This window comes from Sinocyclocheilus grahami, unplaced genomic scaffold, assembly GCF_001515645.1.
Source record: "Sinocyclocheilus grahami isolate Dianchi unplaced genomic scaffold, SAMN03320097.WGS_v1.1 scaffold313.1, whole genome shotgun sequence".
NCBI classification, from domain to species: domain Eukaryota; kingdom Metazoa; phylum Chordata; class Actinopteri; order Cypriniformes; family Cyprinidae; genus Sinocyclocheilus; species Sinocyclocheilus grahami.
In genome coordinates, this window is record NW_015505492.1 from 189,624 (window position 1) to 206,403 (window position 16,780).

General features: G+C 36.7%; 1 protein-coding gene across 1 annotated transcript in view; it reads left to right on the top strand.

Moving 5' to 3' along the window:
- The window catches only part of LOC107601776 (melanopsin-A), an 18,951-nt gene extending 3,136 nt beyond the window's left edge, over nucleotides 1-15,815 (top strand). Inside the window, exons 2-9 of the mRNA XM_016294068.1 lie at nucleotides 9,111-9,314; nucleotides 11,098-11,269; nucleotides 11,542-11,703; nucleotides 12,285-12,392; nucleotides 13,099-13,294; nucleotides 13,398-13,568; nucleotides 14,743-14,811; nucleotides 15,324-15,815. Coding sequence (XP_016149554.1) covers nucleotides 9,111-9,314; nucleotides 11,098-11,269; nucleotides 11,542-11,703; nucleotides 12,285-12,392; nucleotides 13,099-13,294; nucleotides 13,398-13,568; nucleotides 14,743-14,811; nucleotides 15,324-15,590 — 1,349 coding nt within the window. The 3' untranslated portion in view covers nucleotides 15,591-15,815. The remainder of the gene's footprint in view (nucleotides 1-9,110; nucleotides 9,315-11,097; nucleotides 11,270-11,541; nucleotides 11,704-12,284; nucleotides 12,393-13,098; nucleotides 13,295-13,397; nucleotides 13,569-14,742; nucleotides 14,812-15,323) is intronic.
- Nucleotides 15,816-16,780: the final 965 nt, after the last annotated feature.

The following is a 16,780-nucleotide window of genomic DNA, read 5'->3' on the forward strand; positions in this document are numbered from 1 at the left end:
CCTCAGTGACCAGCACGGATCAGCTCTAGGCATGACGAAGCAGATATCGTCCTCTTTTGGAAGACCAAACAAAGTAGGTTCGCGTTCACAACGAAGTACACAGCGTCTTTACGACATGGCGGCGGAAACAACAAAACTACAGCGAGAATAAAAGTTACGCCGCCTTTCTTTGCGTGAACATTTGGGCGGCGTTATGCAAATCTTCCCACATAGCGACGTAGACATGTGGGGGCGTGTTAGAACGAGCCGTTTTAGGTAGGCGTGGCTGACTCTTAACTTTTATAAAGAATATCTCTTTGGATTTGAGACTTTAGTCTTTGCAACTTTACAGATCTTCTTTATGCACCAAGAGCTTGTAACACTCCAAAGAGAAAGGAAAAATTGAAATCGCATCATATGACCCCTTTAAGTCTATCAATAACTTTAATGAGTGTTTAGCATCATCTTATGCATTTGTCTCAAACTGACGGCAACAAACCTCATAGGAAAATCAGCTTCACTGACCATGAGGGATTAGGATAAAAAAGATTTACCATAATCATGAGATTATGATATAATCATATTCAGGTCCATGCTCACATATTGACCTCTCAATGTGTTCTTTTCCTCCTGTTGATTAAAATAATGTGATCTGTGAACAGAGACAGAGCGTGGACTATTTTGTAGATGTAGGACAGTTTGTTGAGTTTGGGATCTTGTACTTAATATCAATTTGTGTGGGTGCCTAAATGTTTATGATGATGAAATCTGTTATTATTGTGAAAACATTCTGCAAGTACCATTATTTTGACTCATAGGAATTCATTCACCATTAAGAAAACACATTAATTGACTGATTAGTTGGCACTAAAAAGCCCAATATATTATGTAACAACCAAAACAAGCTTATCTGCCAACTTCGGAGAAAATTTGCTTGTCTTTTACAGTGTTTCTCATAGAAATGCATCATTCTCTCTCATTTGAGGGGAAAATGTCCCCAAAAGGACAACAGAACGCAGTGGAACTAAGCAGCTCTGGGTAGTGTAGAGGAAAAACTGTTGCAGATGAAAGAGTGGAAGGTATTGGCAGTGCGTGTGTTCAGCCGAGCTCAGGCAGCTTTGCTTTCTAACCAAGCTAAGTAATCATGGTAATGTGGTCAAACAAGCGCAGTAGCATCTGGAGTACAAAAGAACCCATCCATATATGAAGGACAGCTGTGAACATCCTGCGAATTACAGTACATTCATATCTGTTATTTGGATCAAGGACGTGGCAATCATGCGTAGTAATGTGCATTAAAGAGACGCATGTTCAGTTATTTATTTTTTAAATATATAACAGTAATGATGTATCAGTAACAAAAAAAAAAAAACATTTATTTTCACATACCAAATGAAAGTGAATCTGAAAGTTCAGAATAATGCTGTTAAAGGGATAGTTCACCCAGAAATTCAAATTCTGTCACCATTACAGACTTCTGTTCCAAACCTGTACAGTTTTCGTTTTTCTGTTGCACACAAAAGATATATTGAAGAAGGTTTTAAACTATACAGTTGGGACGATAACTATTGACTTCCATAGTATTTATCCCATACAGCTTGATGACAAAATTTTCATTATTGGCTGAACTATCCTTTTAATTTACATAATCTGAAGTATCATAATAGAATATTAAAGTCCTTTAGAGCTGTAATGTTATAGTACATGACTGTTGCTTCTGTTTACCTTCATATTTGCTTAAAATAATGACACAATAGAAAGCAATGTTTTTGTAACAGGAGAGTCAAGGTTTTATCATTCATTTGATTTAATCATTTGTAATGATGTGATTTAAAGATACAGTTTAGTGGAGGAAAATTAACATATGTGTTTTATATTCTTTAATAATCATTTTTAAATGATTTGCTCAGTGCAGGTCACTAATTACTGATTTCCTCAAATTAATTACTGTTTGGCTTATTACGTCATTTATCTGAACTGCTGAACTACAAAATGAATTACAACCCCAATTCCAGAGAAGTTGGGATGTTTTGTAAAAATGCAATAAAATCAAGAATCTGTGATTTGTTCATTCTCTTTAACTTTTATTTAATTGACAAAAGTACAAAGAAAGGATTTCCAAAGTTTTCATTGACCAACATAAATGTATTTTGTAAGTATGAACAAATTTAGATTTTGGTGGCTGCAACACATTCCAAAAAAGTTGGGACAGAGGCAAAATAAAAGTGAAAAGGTTATAGAATATCCACTTTAAACTGTTTTGAAACAGTTCACAGTAAGCAAGTGAATTGGTAATAGGTCAAGGTATCATGTTTGGGTATAAAAGGAGCATCTCAGTCTTTGCGAGCATAGCTGGATCATGGCTCATCACTTTGTGCCAAATTTCATGAGAGAAGTGTCAAAGCTGCAACACATTCCAAAAAAGTTGGGACAGAGGCAAAATAAAAGTGAAAAGGTTATAGAATATCCACTTTAAACTGTTTTGAAACAGTTCACAGTAAGCAAGTGAATTGGTAATAGGTCAAGGTATCATGTTTGGGTATAAAAGGAGCATCTCAGTCTTTGCGAGCATAGCTGGATCATGGCTCATCACTTTGTGCCAAATTTCATGAGAGAAGTGTCAAACAAATCAAAAATCACATTTCGCAATACAAAATTGCAAAGAATTCAGGTCTTTCACCAACTGCAACACGTAATATTGTGAAAAGATTCAGGGAATCCAGAGAAATCACAGTACATGTTGGGCAAGGTAGGAAACCTCAGTTGAATGTGCTTGACCTTTGAGCCTTCAGATGGCATTGCATTAGAAACCGTCATACTGCGGTGTTAAATATAGCCACATGGGCTCAGGAGTAATTCAGAAAACTGCTTTCACTTAACACAGTCTGCTGCTGCTGCATCAAGAAATGCAACTTGAAACTCTGTTACTCTCTAGGAGAAAGCTATACATCAATTCAATGCAGTGATGCCGCCGGGTTCTCTGGGAAAGAGCTCATCTCAGATAGTCAAAAAGACAGTAGAAAGGTGTGCTGTACTCAGATGAGTCCACATTTCAGCTTGTTTCTGGGAAAAATGGATTTCGAGTTTTCAGTGCCAAAGACCAAAGGGACCATCCAGACTTTCATTAGTGACAGATGCAAAAGTAAACATCTGTCATGGTATATGAGTGCATCAGTACAAACGGCATGGGTGACTTGCATATGTGTGAAGGTTGAGTTTTCAGTGCCAAAGACCAAAGGGACCATCCAGACTTTCATTAGTGACAGATGCAAAAGCAAACATCTGTCATGGTATATGAGTGCATCAGTACAAACGGCATGGGTGACTTGCATATGTGTGAAGGTACCACTGACATGGAGGCATTTATTGGAGTTGTACAGAGAAATATACTGCCGTCAAGATGATGTCTTTCATGGGAAGGCCATGGTTATTTGATGAAGACAATGCCAGCTCTCATTCTGCATGTGCTACAACAGCGTGGTTTCGTAGACTCGGAGTGAATGTGCTGGCCTGCCTGCAGTCCACATCTGACTCCTATTGAAAATGTATGACCAGTCATGAAAAGGAGAATCGGACAACGACAATCACAGACATCTGAAGCCTTGTTTGGTGAGTTGATGTGAGACAGTGTTAAACGTGCCTCTGTCCCAACTTTTTTGGAGTGTGTTGCAGCCATCAAAATATAAATTTGTTCATATTTACAAAATACATTTACGTTGGTCAGTGAAAACTTTGGAAATCTTTTCTTTGTACTTTTGTCAATTAAATAAAAGTTAAAGAGAATGAACAAATCACAGATTCTTGATTTTATTGCATTTTTACAAAACGTCCCAACTTGGGGTTGTAGATGACTATAAATTATCAATATTATTTAACATAAGCAGCACTGTATGCTTAATTTTAATGTTCAGTTGTAGTTTAAAGTTCCAAAGTTGAAGAAAACAATTTTAAGAAACAATCTGTGTAATGTTAACTCTTTACAATAACATTGAGTTTATTTGTCCTCAGGAGTGGGAAACATAATGGTAAAAATTGTCAAAACAATCATTTTGTTGTTTTTGTGAGGCGATCCTGTTTCCAGAGCAAATGTTTTCATGATGAGTTTTCCCATCTGCAGTAAATTAAAAATACCTTTAAACCTTCTTTCTTCTCTAGAATAACTACATGGTTTTGAAGAGGCTGGTTCACTTTGAAGCATCTTCAAAAATCCCACCGAAACGCCTTAACACAGTTACTGTCATATTACTCTGAGTGAGAAACAGATGTGGGACTCGAACAGTATCCGTTTCATTAGAATCCTATCGTCTTATCTCAGCTCTCAAAGTTTTTCATGGCTTAGATCTTCATTTGACTCCAAACTCAGAAGTAATGAATGAAAACACACAGCAATGGCTACTGCTATATTTTGAAAAACCTTCAGAACAAATAAATTCACCAGTTGAGCTCAAGATGGAAGTGGTTTAACAAATGTTTTGATGACACAAAATGGCCCATGTCAGTTGAGGTTCATGAGAAACCTGATTTGTATTCATTTAATTTGGATGTTTGTAAAAGGAACCATGTTTCCAAGGTTTTAATCTTTATTTGAACATGATTTTTTATCAGCTATGCTCTTGGAGTTCAAAATATTATTTGCCATCCTTGGAAGAAACAAAGAAACAAAAACTATTTGTCTGCACAGTAGTTCTCAACCGGTGGCTTGTTTTGAAAATTAAGGAAAATTACTAGTGCTTAATGCAAAAAGAAAAATTCAGCTAAACATATAATCATGGTAAGGATAGCAAAATGCATCAGCTCATACACATTTAAAAGAGAGGAGAAACGATTCCCATATATTGCGTTTTGTTGTTGACGTCAAAGGCTGTGTGTCCAAGCAAACCCATTTTGGCTCAAACTCATCGCTCACTCAGGAGAAACTAGCCAAATTAGACAGGCTGCGTGACATCCTCGAGAACATGAACACATCTATGCAAAAACAAGATATGACCCAGAAAAAAATGCATGGTTGTGTTATAGCTGACTCTGTGTTTTACATAACAAATATGATGATTTTGACAGTTTGTTGGTAAAGAGTTGTCTCTGCATCATCACTTGACACATACCGAAGGCAGAGACTGAATCTGCTTTGTCATATTTCCTCCAACATGACCACATGTGAAAATGTATGACCAGTCATGAAAAGGAGAATCGGACAACGACAATCACAGACATCTGAAGCCTTGTTTGGTGAGTTGATGTGAGACAGTGTTAAACGTGCCTCTGTCCCAACTTTTTTGGAGTGTGTTGCAGCCATCAAAATATAAATTTGTTCATATTTACAAAATACATTTACGTTGGTCAGTGAAAACTTTGGAAATCTTTTCTTTGTACTTTTGTCAATTAAATAAAAGTTAAAGAGAATGAACAAATCACAGATTCTTGATTTTATTGCATTTTTACAAAACGTCCCAACTTGGGGTTGTAGATGACTATAAATTATCAATATTATTTAACATAAGCAGCACTGTATGCTTAATTTTAATGTTCAGTTGTAGTTTAAAGTTCCAAAGTTGAAGAAAACAATTTTAAGAAACAATCTGTGTAATGTTAACTCTTTACAATAACATTGAGTTTATTTGTCCTCAGGAGTGGGAAACATAATGGTAAAAATTGTCAAAACAATCATTTTGTTGTTTTTGTGAGGCGATCCTGTTTCCAGAGCAAATGTTTTCATGATGAGTTTTCCCATCTGCAGTAAATTAAAAATACCTTTAAACCTTCTTTCTTCTCTAGAATAACTACATGGTTTTGAAGAGGCTGGTTCACTTTGAAGCATCTTCAAAAATCCCACCGAAACGCCTTAACACAGTTACTGTCATATTACTCTGAGTGAGAAACAGATGTGGGACTCGAACAGTATCCGTTTCATTAGAATCCTATCGTCTTATCTCAGCTCTCAAAGTTTTTCATGGCTTAGATCTTCATTTGACTCCAAACTCAGAAGTAATGAATGAAAACACACAGCAATGGCTACTGCTATATTTTGAAAAACCTTCAGAACAAATAAATTCACCAGTTGAGCTCAAGATGGAAGTGGTTTAACAAATGTTTTGATGACACAAAATGGCCCATGTCAGTTGAGGTTCATGAGAAACCTGATTTGTATTCATTTAATTTGGATGTTTGTAAAAGGAACCATGTTTCCAAGGTTTTAATCTTTATTTGAACATGATTTTTTATCAGCTATGCTCTTGGAGTTCAAAATATTATTTGCCATCCTTGGAAGAAACAAAGAAACAAAAACTATTTGTCTGCACAGTAGTTCTCAACCGGTGGCTTGTTTTGAAAATTAAGGAAAATTACTAGTGCTTAATGCAAAAAGAAAAATTCAGCTAAACATATAATCATGGTAAGGATAGCAAAATGCATCAGCTCATACACATTTAAAAGAGAGGAGAAACGATTCCCATATATTGCGTTTTGTTGTTGACGTCAAAGGCTGTGTGTCCAAGCAAACCCATTTTGGCTCAAACTCATCGCTCACTCAGGAGAAACTAGCCAAATTAGACAGGCTGCGTGACATCCTCGAGAACATGAACACATCTATGCAAAAACAAGATATGACCCAGAAAAAAATGCATGGTTGTGTTATAGCTGACTCTGTGTTTTACATAACAAATATGATGATTTTGACAGTTTGTTGGTAAAGAGTTGTCTCTGCATCATCACTTGACACATACCGAAGGCAGAGACTGAATCTGCTTTGTCATATTTCCTCCAACATGACCACATGGTTACATTCATCTGCCTTGAAATGACTTTTCAGGGAGTGCTTGTCCTGCATTCAGCCATCTCATTTGCCCACAGCCTTGGCACTTAAAGGTCTTTTCATTAAAGCTTTTCCTGAGGAAATTGCAGTCAACAAATATCTGCTAAAATAAATTTTTGCATTTAATCATGATTGTTCTGTGAAAGCCTTTTGTGTTCCTTTTTAAATTGTATCATGCCAAGTGAAATAAATCCAATTGATTACAAAAAAGAACTCTGACCTTTATATGGTTATTTAAAAGGTACAAAGAAACGTACATTTAAGTGCTCAAACAGGACCAGCCAAATGTACACACAGACAGTCAAATAAATAGACTTATCTTTGCAGATAGATCATTGGTTAATGCATAGGCGGTGTCTGAAATAAAACATGCACATCCATGATTTATTGTACTCTACTATACTTTTTGAATTATAATGAACATATTTAAATGTAAAGAACAAGATGAATCACTTCTCAGGTTGAATGGTTCAAATGAAAGAGAGGTTGCCCTTGGAGATGGCCTTGGTCTCTCAGTGCTTACAAGTATTCATACCGATCTTTCTTTGTGCTTTTGTTGCTAAGAATGATGAATGTCTTTCTGTCCGATGTACATGTAACCTTTTCTAGTACAGTTGTTTCTTTTTCATCAGTTGCCAAATTGTAATATCTCTAAATTCCTCTCAAAAAACTGCACATCAAGGCTTTTCTTGTTGATTTTCAGCATTAGCTAGTAATTTTGCTCAGCTGTGAAATGCCGCTGTTTGTGGTATTAGATGATGGAAGACTATTTTCCCTGAGGTGTTTTAAATGTCAGCTCCTATCAGGACTGAATCTTAATTGCCTTCATCAGCCTTGACTGGGTTTTGTTGTAGTTTTCTGCTTGCTGACGTCTGCTATGAGATCAGGAGCTCTGTGATTGTGATTACTGTAGTGATTGATGCGGGCATAAAGGACCTACAATAATGTACAGTATTTGAAAAAGAATGTGTTTTTTGAACATTAAAGCATGTCAACTAATTTTGTTACACCAAATACACAAAATAATGATCTTTAAAAAAAGTCCTTATCCTTGATCCTTATCCAGTAACAGCTAGAAAAGTCACTATTCCTTTAAGTATTGTTGTGGACCATGGGGGCCATGGAGTCAAAAACGTTGAGAACCAATATTCTCAAATATTAAATATACTGTAAATGCAGTGCCGTAATTCAATCCTGCCTGTAACAAAAAAAAAGAAAAAAATATATCCTCTGTAAAACAACAAATTTATCATACCAGACAGCAAAAGTCAATTTACGTAATTTCCACTCAAAGCAGTTTATTTGGCATATTGAAGGCATCTGCTCCATTGACTTCCATTCAAACAGAACAGCCTCTGGTCTCCCTGTTGGGATCCTGATGCGTTATGCTTTTCCAAGCAGAGTTTGAAGCCTCCCTCCTGGAGGAGGGACTCTGACCCAGTTTCATTTGGTGGAAAATTGTTAAAAGATGTGTTTCTTGCTTCTGTCAGCTCTGACTGCTCTACAAAACAAGGCATAAATATGATCACCGTTAATTCGACCGTGACAACTGTGTGCTTGATCCCCCTGAAATCTTTCTCAATCAATCAGATACAACTCACAAAAATGCTCTTTTCCAGGATTAACCTGAAAGCATAATCTACCTGACAAGGTGTGAGAGAATAGAGAAGACTTCCTGATGTGTGAGAGAATTATCTTCAATAAAAGATGCCTCTGTTTTGTAATTATTTAAGTGCATCTAGTAAATGTGTTCTGAGAAAACAAGCACAAATGAGCATGAATCAGATTTGAATGCATTTCCACTCATTCTGTTGTTTACATATGCCTTGACAGTGTAGAAGACAGAGTGTGTGTGGATGTTGAGGAGGTGCCAGACTGTGTGTGTGTGTGTGTGTGTGTGCCTCGAGTATAATGGTGTGAAATCATCTGTTTCTTGGCTCTCCGCTGTTTCTTCTTCTGTTTGACCTGTTTTATTGATGACATGATGTATGATGTGAAATAGACTTCAGACAGATCCAAACTAGCTCTATCTCTGTATTTGTGTGTGTTTATTTGATGTAGGACATCCTAGACTGTTACTAGGATACCATGATGTGCGTTTGGATATGCGGGGTGGACAAAGTTCATTCAAAACAGTGGTTCTCAATTAGGGAGCCGGGGCCCACTAGGGGGCCTCAGCAGTACTCAATATTTCATCAGGTGGAAATTTAGTTAATGTAAAAAAATCTTTATCCCGTAAATCATGTAGTACAATACAACCCAATGCAGTAGTACAACCCAATAGTACAAGACTCACTTAATTCTGTTCCTCCTGTCTCTCCAGGTTGCGAGTTGTATGCATTCTGTGGGGCTTTATTTGGCATCTGCTCCATGATCACTCTCATGGTCATCGCTGTGGATCGATATTTCGTGATCACGCGGCCTCTAGCCTCCATCGGTGTATTGTCTCAAAAGAGAGCTCTGCTGATCCTTCTGATAGCTTGGGCTTATTCACTTGGCTGGAGCCTGCCACCCTTCTTTGGCTGGAGTAAGTGTAGTATATCTGTTGTTTTAATTTTTAAGCCTAGTAAACTTTGTGAAATGTTTTAATTGAAAAGTGTTCTTATGTTTTTTTGTTTTTAATTAATGCCACTTTGATATTTTTATCTAACAGGCCTACAAGGGCATTCATACATGATTAAATGTGGCCTGAAGGGATAGCTCACCCAAAAATTTAAATTATGTAATCATTTACTCTCCCTCATGTTGTTCTAAAACTGTATGACTTTCTTTCTTCTGTAGATCACAAAGAGGTTATTTTGAACAATGTTGGTAACTAAACCGTTTTGATGATCTTCGACTTCCGTTGTATAGACAAAACCAAAACACTGAGAAATTTTGCAAAATATATATTTTTTATGTTCAACAGAAAAGAAAGACATGTAGGTTTTGAGCAACATGAGGGTGAATAAATGATGACATAATTTTCATTTTGGGTGAACTATCACTTAAAGAGTAACATCATATCCACTGCATGTGTTTCTATAGAAAGTCAACAGAATTCCCACAAATGTTGTTCCAACTAGTCAAACAACAAAGAATTTTATATTGAACAATATTGATGAAATGTTAAGAGTTCATGAAGTCCCAGCATGCACTGCATCATTAATAAATTACATGGCTACTGTTATAAGATTATTGTTTTGTTTTATTGTTAGTTATTTGCTGTGTTGTGATGTAAAGAGCTCATCTTTTTACATTTGTTGATTGTCACTGTTCTAAATAACTGCATGCATCATGTTGCCTTGCACTTGTAGCTTTTCTCAACAATTCCTTTTTTACAGTGCAGGTTACATAGAAAGAGAAACAGGTAGGTGCTTATGAGCAATATTCATTCTCTTCCAATGCTCTTTGTAAAAGCATGTCTACAAACATGATTAATACAGAATAAGGAAAAAAGGGCAATACTGCAAAACTTGAAAACAGTCATTCTTTGTAAAAAGGCATAAAGTGACCCTATCTACACATCCATCAAATAAATGTATGAATATCACTGAATTAGATAACAAAATCAAAACAAATGTTATTTATATTAGGCCAGATGTCAACATGTCATGTGATGTCTGTGCATTTGCAGGTGATTAAGTGTGGTCCTGTGCTAATGGAGTTGAGTATACCTTTGATGCTCTTTTCACAGGATGCATCAGTCTTTTATAAGCTCAGGTCTTTTGGGACAAGTACACTGAGCATTCTGGGTCATCCATGTGTGAGCACACGATCATGAGAGTTTTTAGCCAATGGCTTTACAAACAGTGCGCTGTTGGACTCTGATCTGTGTCGCATAAAGGTGGTCTCTGAGGGCCGAGGCTTTCAGCTTAAGAGGGATAGACTGGTAAAGCCTGGTGCTTTTGGCTCTCCAGCACTTCCTATCTCTGGTTTACAGGCAACCTGCTCTTCACACGAAGACTGTCTGTGTTTTTTAACGGTTCTGACAGCTTATATCTTCCAACCTCAAACCTCAGAGAACTGATAATAGTGGCACATATGCATGAAAGCCAGACTGTGATTGGTGGCGATAAGAAATACTGTGATTATAGCGTATTTCTTAAATACTGTATCCTCAGCTGTGTGTGCATTGGGTTGTGTTTCACTGCGTTTGCCCAGCAGCAAGACAGTATTCATAAATCCTTTTTCTTTGTGAGTTTGTTCCAGTTTTGACAATATTTCTCCGGGTGTAAAAGGCGTAGCTGCTGGCTATCCTTTACTTTTCTCCACACATTATGTTATTTTATAGTTATTTTTCTGTCGGTCTGTCTGTCTCTGTTTTGCAGGTGCTTATGTTCCTGAAGGGCTGTTGACCTCTTGCACCTGGGATTATATGACCTTCACACCCTCTGTGCGAGCTTACACTATGCTCCTCTTCATCTTCGTCTTCTTCATTCCACTTATCGTCATCATCTATTGCTATTTCTTTATTTTCCGATCCATTCGTGGCACTAATGAGTGAGTACTTCGATACAGATCTAACAGAATGGTGTGAATTAATTAGTATCAGCAGTGTTCCAAAGCTGTTAAATGTCTTTTGTTTTAAAAATGTAAATTGAATTGGAGAAATGTCAGTAAAATGTAACACTGAAGTACTTAAACACTTTTCTTCTGCATTTTAATTAATCTTGAGGTGTGACCTATTGAAAATAGATAAGGTTTTGATGGCAGTAAACCAATATTAGAAAATTAGTGTTGTTTAACTGTTGCTTTCTGTTTGTCTTTGGAAGAGCTGTGGGCAAATTTAATGGCGATAACAAGAGAGACTCAATTAAGCAATTTCAACGGCTGAAAAATGAATGGAAGATGGCGAAAATTGCTCTTATTGTCATTCTCATGTATGTCATCTCCTGGTCTCCATATTCAACTGTGGCACTGACAGCTTTTGCTGGGTAAATGAATCCCAACCCTGACAACACAATATAATGTAATATAAAATATACATAGCCATTCAAAAATTTGGTGTCAGAAAGATTTTGTTTTTTAGGAAATTATTACTTTTATTCTGCAAAGACTCATTCAATTGATCAAAAGTGACAGTAAAGACATTAAAATGTGTTACAAAATCCTGACAAAAAATGTATCACGATTTCAACAACAACAGAAAAGCAGCACAACAGTTTTTAACATTGATAATAATAATAAAAAAGTTTCTTGAGCAGCAAATCAGCATATTAGAATGATTTCTGAAGGATCTTAAAACTGGAGTAATGGCTGCTTTTCAGCTTTGCCATCAGGAATAAATGACATTAAAATATATTAAAATAGAAAACTCTTTAAAAAAATTCACAATATTACTGTTTTTACTGTATAATATAATATATTTTTTAGCTTTTACATATATTTAGCATAAATATGTTAATTTATTTTTTTCAAATTATTATGTAGACTACAAGTACCAAAGTAATGGCATACAGTAAAATATATATACATAAATTAACATGTTAATTAATCTATACACTTGCATTTTCAGGTATTCTGATATGCTCACACCGTATATGAATTCAGTACCTGCTGTGATAGCCAAGGCTTCAGCAATCCACAATCCCATCATTTACGCCATCACACACCCCAAATACAGGTACTGTGGGAGTCTCATTGAGAATCGTTGATGTCAGTTCAATATATTTTTGAAACTAGACTGGTTTAGCCAAAGTGGTAATGAAAAACATTAATGGCACTGTAAGTGGTCATGTTTGACATTTTAATGGACAAACTCACTTTCCATTAATGCAGAACATGGCTCAGAGATTAGATTACCTGGACTGGCCCCATTAGGACTAAACACCTGAGGCAATTTGTGATTGTTTTAATTTTTCCTAGTGTCTAGCTCACTGAGCCATTCAATCGCAAATTGATCAGAAACATGCATTGCTTCTGGGTTAAAGTGTGAGATTCCATTTTGATTGATTTCATTAACCTAAATATCCATTTGAGCATAAAGAATGATTAATCCTGCACAGAGCATCCTGATGGTATATGATACCATGTGTAAGGCCTGCTGGTTCAAAAAGTCATTTTGATTAGATTTTCTCCCACAACACTAAACCACATTTTGCTAAACACATTTTAGTCCCTATGCACTGAACATGTTTTCATGCATGCAATGACAAAATGGTTCATTTTGATTCAGGTCTAAAGTGTATTAATACTATTTCAAATGTATCTGAATTATGTAGCTAATTTGAAGCTCTGACGTTATTGCATATATTCTCCTGACACAAAACATTTTCAATAAACCATGTCTACGGTGTCTCATGCCTGTATCTCATCTGTGTCTTTGTCAGGTTGGCCATAGCGAAATACATTCCGTGTCTTCGTGTGCTGTTGTGCGTCCCCAAGCGTGACCTCCATTCGCTCCACAGCAGCTTTATGTCCACACGTCGTTCCACCGTCACAAGCCAGTCCTCTGATATGTCTGGACAGTTTTACAGAACCAGCACTGGCAAGTCCCGGCTCTCCTCAGCCTCCGACAGCGAATCTGTGAGTGTGTGAGCCTGATGGATCTCTAGATTTGATGATTAGTCTTCTCATGGGCAAATGTGATTGTAATGGATGTATTTTATGACCTGTTTCTACTCTTCAGGGCTGGACAGATACTGAGGCCGATCTCTCGAGCATGAGCTCCAGGCCTGCCAGCCGGCAAGTGTCTTGTGACATCAGCAAGGACACTGCAGAGATCCCAGACTTCAAACCTTGTAACTCATCCAGCTTCAAGTCAAAGCTCAAAAGCCACGACTCGGGCATCTTTGAAAAGGTGACCTCACAGGCTGAATGTATTACATATGTGGTATCAAAGTATCAAAGGAGTGTAGCCTGTCTTACGAAAATGTGTTCATGCAGAATTGCTAATCCTGTCATCCTCTGTTTATCCTCATGTTACTCTTTTGAAGTATGGGCATAGCTTGACATTTGACCTAGCCAGTCAATTTGGTCAGTCACATTTTTAAACACATTTCAGCTTTCTTATAGTAAACCTACAAATTCACACTCAGTGTACCATATTCAAGTGAATCTGTCATGGTAATCAGATACGTTGCACTATGTCTGTTTTTGCCACACTAAACCGATAAACATTTGTCGACACAATCTCAAAGTAGTCTTGTATTAAGTGAATCCAGGAGTATGTTTCTCACCTACTGCTTTAAAACAAACATCTGTTGGGCATGAATTAAGTATTATAGTATTAAGTATAAAATTTATGTACAATGGCAAGCACACAAACACTTTATATTTCATCAATTTAACTGAAAATAGACAATTAAGCAGTTTATGTTCTAAAATCTGTTTAAGTTTTGTTGTGGGTAAATTAAAAAAACCTTTATAGGTAAATGGTCCTCCTTCTGACATAAATGTAGAACACTGAGCTGCGTCCTGCAAATCACATTTATGAGATTGTCTGTGTCCTTATCATCAAACACAACATGATTATAAACAACGTTTTTTTGTTACGTCCAGATTTGCTAATAAGCTTAAGCTTATTGCTTACAAAATTCCACAAACTAAGTCTCTAATGCTCACCAAGGCTAAATTTGTTTGATTAAAATATGGTGAAAGCAGTAATTTGGTGAAATATTATTACAATTAATAGAACTGTTGTAATATATTTTAAAATTTAATTTATTCCTGTGATGTTATATGATTCTTTAGAAATAATTTTGATACTTTGATGCTCAAGCAACATTTTTATTCCTGTCAACATTAAAAAGTTGTTGTGCTTAATATTTTTGGAGAAACATTTCTTTTCAGGATTCTTTGATGAATAAAGAGTTCAAAAGAACTGCATTTATTTGAAATAGAAATGTTTTGTAACATTATAAATGTCACAATTTAATGTGTACTTGCTGAATAGAATTATTGTTTCTTTAAAAAACCCTTTCTGACCCTAGACTTTTTTGATTATTATCCTGACTCTCTCATTTCTGACCTAGAGTTCCTCTGATGTGGAAGATGTGTCTGTGGTAGGACTCAATCAGCCGGACCGTACTAACCCTTTAGCTGTGAGTCTGTTTAAGTTCAGTAAACCAGTCAAGCTTTTGCAGGATCCTGTAGGTGGCATGGTTTGTAAAATTTGCTGACGTCAGGAACGTTTTATTCTGGTGTTACTGGCAGAACAACTTGCCAAGGCAATCAAATTTGTACATGAAAAATCTGAAAGCATATTCAAATTGATAGAATGCTGTTTGATGAATCACAGTGTGCTGTTGAAAAAATTTAATTAGTTAATGAATTTGAATTCTGATTGCAGAAGAATAGCATGTAATAAAATTACTGTTCCGTTTTTCCTTTTTTAAATGCCTTTTTCTGCAGAAGAAATATGTGCCTTTGAAAGAATAATCCTAATCATCTTTCATAGATGAATGCCTATTCATTAAACCAAGAATTCTGCCATCAGTGTTTTGTTACGGAGGTCATCTTGTGTGTTTTAATGCTGATTTAATGCACAATAAAGGCTGATAATTGGCAATAGGTAGATTTAATCTCTCAAAACCTTCCTCTCTGCTGTTTGCAGGCTGGTGACGATACAGACATGCCAATTTCAAGAGGTGCGATTGGTCGGATTCCCAGTATTGTCATCACCTCGGAGTCTAGCTCTTTCCTGCCCTCGGTACGGCCCAGCTACAGAAGCAGCCGCTCAAGTGTGTCCAGTGCTGGGGCAAATCCACCCAGGAGGGACTCTCGTGGAGGAGTCCAGCAGGGGGCAGTGCATCTCTCCTCTGCGGCTGAAACCCCTGAGTCCGCTCACTTATTAGACAACCCTCACCCTCAGTATCTCTAGTGCTTATACCTCTTCACTCGCCGTGTAAATCTTACCTTCAAGCTTTGTGTTGAGGTTTAGTGTTTTTGTGAGTTATCCTGTTCTGTGGTTTAGACCTTTAGTAAGGGGAACTTGAAATGAAGAGAGATTAATCAGTGCTCTGTATCACAGAATGTAAAATATGAAAGTCATACATTGATGTCTTTTACACGTGTAATACATTTTTATGATGACCTCAACTGTTACGCAATGTCCAGCATCTTTGTTTCCCTCTATTTTGAGCAAACATTTAACAGACAGTACTTTGAATCAGGCAAAGTTACTGCTCAGTCCATGGAGACTTGGATGGATGGAAAGAAAGGATTATTTTAGTCTGTCATCAATGTCAAATGGCATATACTGGTAATATCAGCTTACTTAGGGAGTACTTTGTGTTTGCTTTAGTATTAAAGGGGTCATATGATGCTGCTAAAAAGAACATTATTTTGTGTGTTCTTTAAACCGCATAAACACATAATGAAATGTGTTTATGCGGTTTAAAGTTAAAAAATTATTTTATTTATATACATTATTTTCCCGCCTTTTTGAAACTCGTCGATTTTTACAAAGCTCATCGGTCTGAAAAGCAAGGTGTGCTCTGATTGGCCAGCTATCCAGTGCGTTGTGATTGGCCGAATACCTCAAGCGTGTGACGGAAATGTTACGCCCCTTACCATACTGTGATGCCGTGTACTGGCCGGAGCGACGAGACAAAAACATTGTTCAAGTTCAAGTTAATTTTATTTGTAGAGCACATATACACAGCCACCAGGCTGACCAAAGTGCTTTTCAGAAGAGCAACAATTTTACCACATACACAGAGAACAAACCAGACAAAAATTTAAAACAGCACGTTTAAAAATGACCATATCACAGTAGTCATTACACTAAGGAGAAAAAATAAGTTTTTTAGCAAGGACTTAAAAACAGACAAAGAAGGGGCCATTCTAATCTCTAAAGGTAGGGTATTCCAGAGTCGTGGCCCTGCCACCACAAATGCACGCTCCCCTCTACGCTTAAGCCTGACGTGAGGGACCACCAACAAGGCCTGGTCACAGGATCGTAGGCTTCTAGATGGAGTATAGAAGTAAAGAAGGTCAGATAGATAGACATGAGCTTGGTTACGTAGGGATTTATATACAAAGAGGAGAATTTTAAAGTCTATTCTCTGA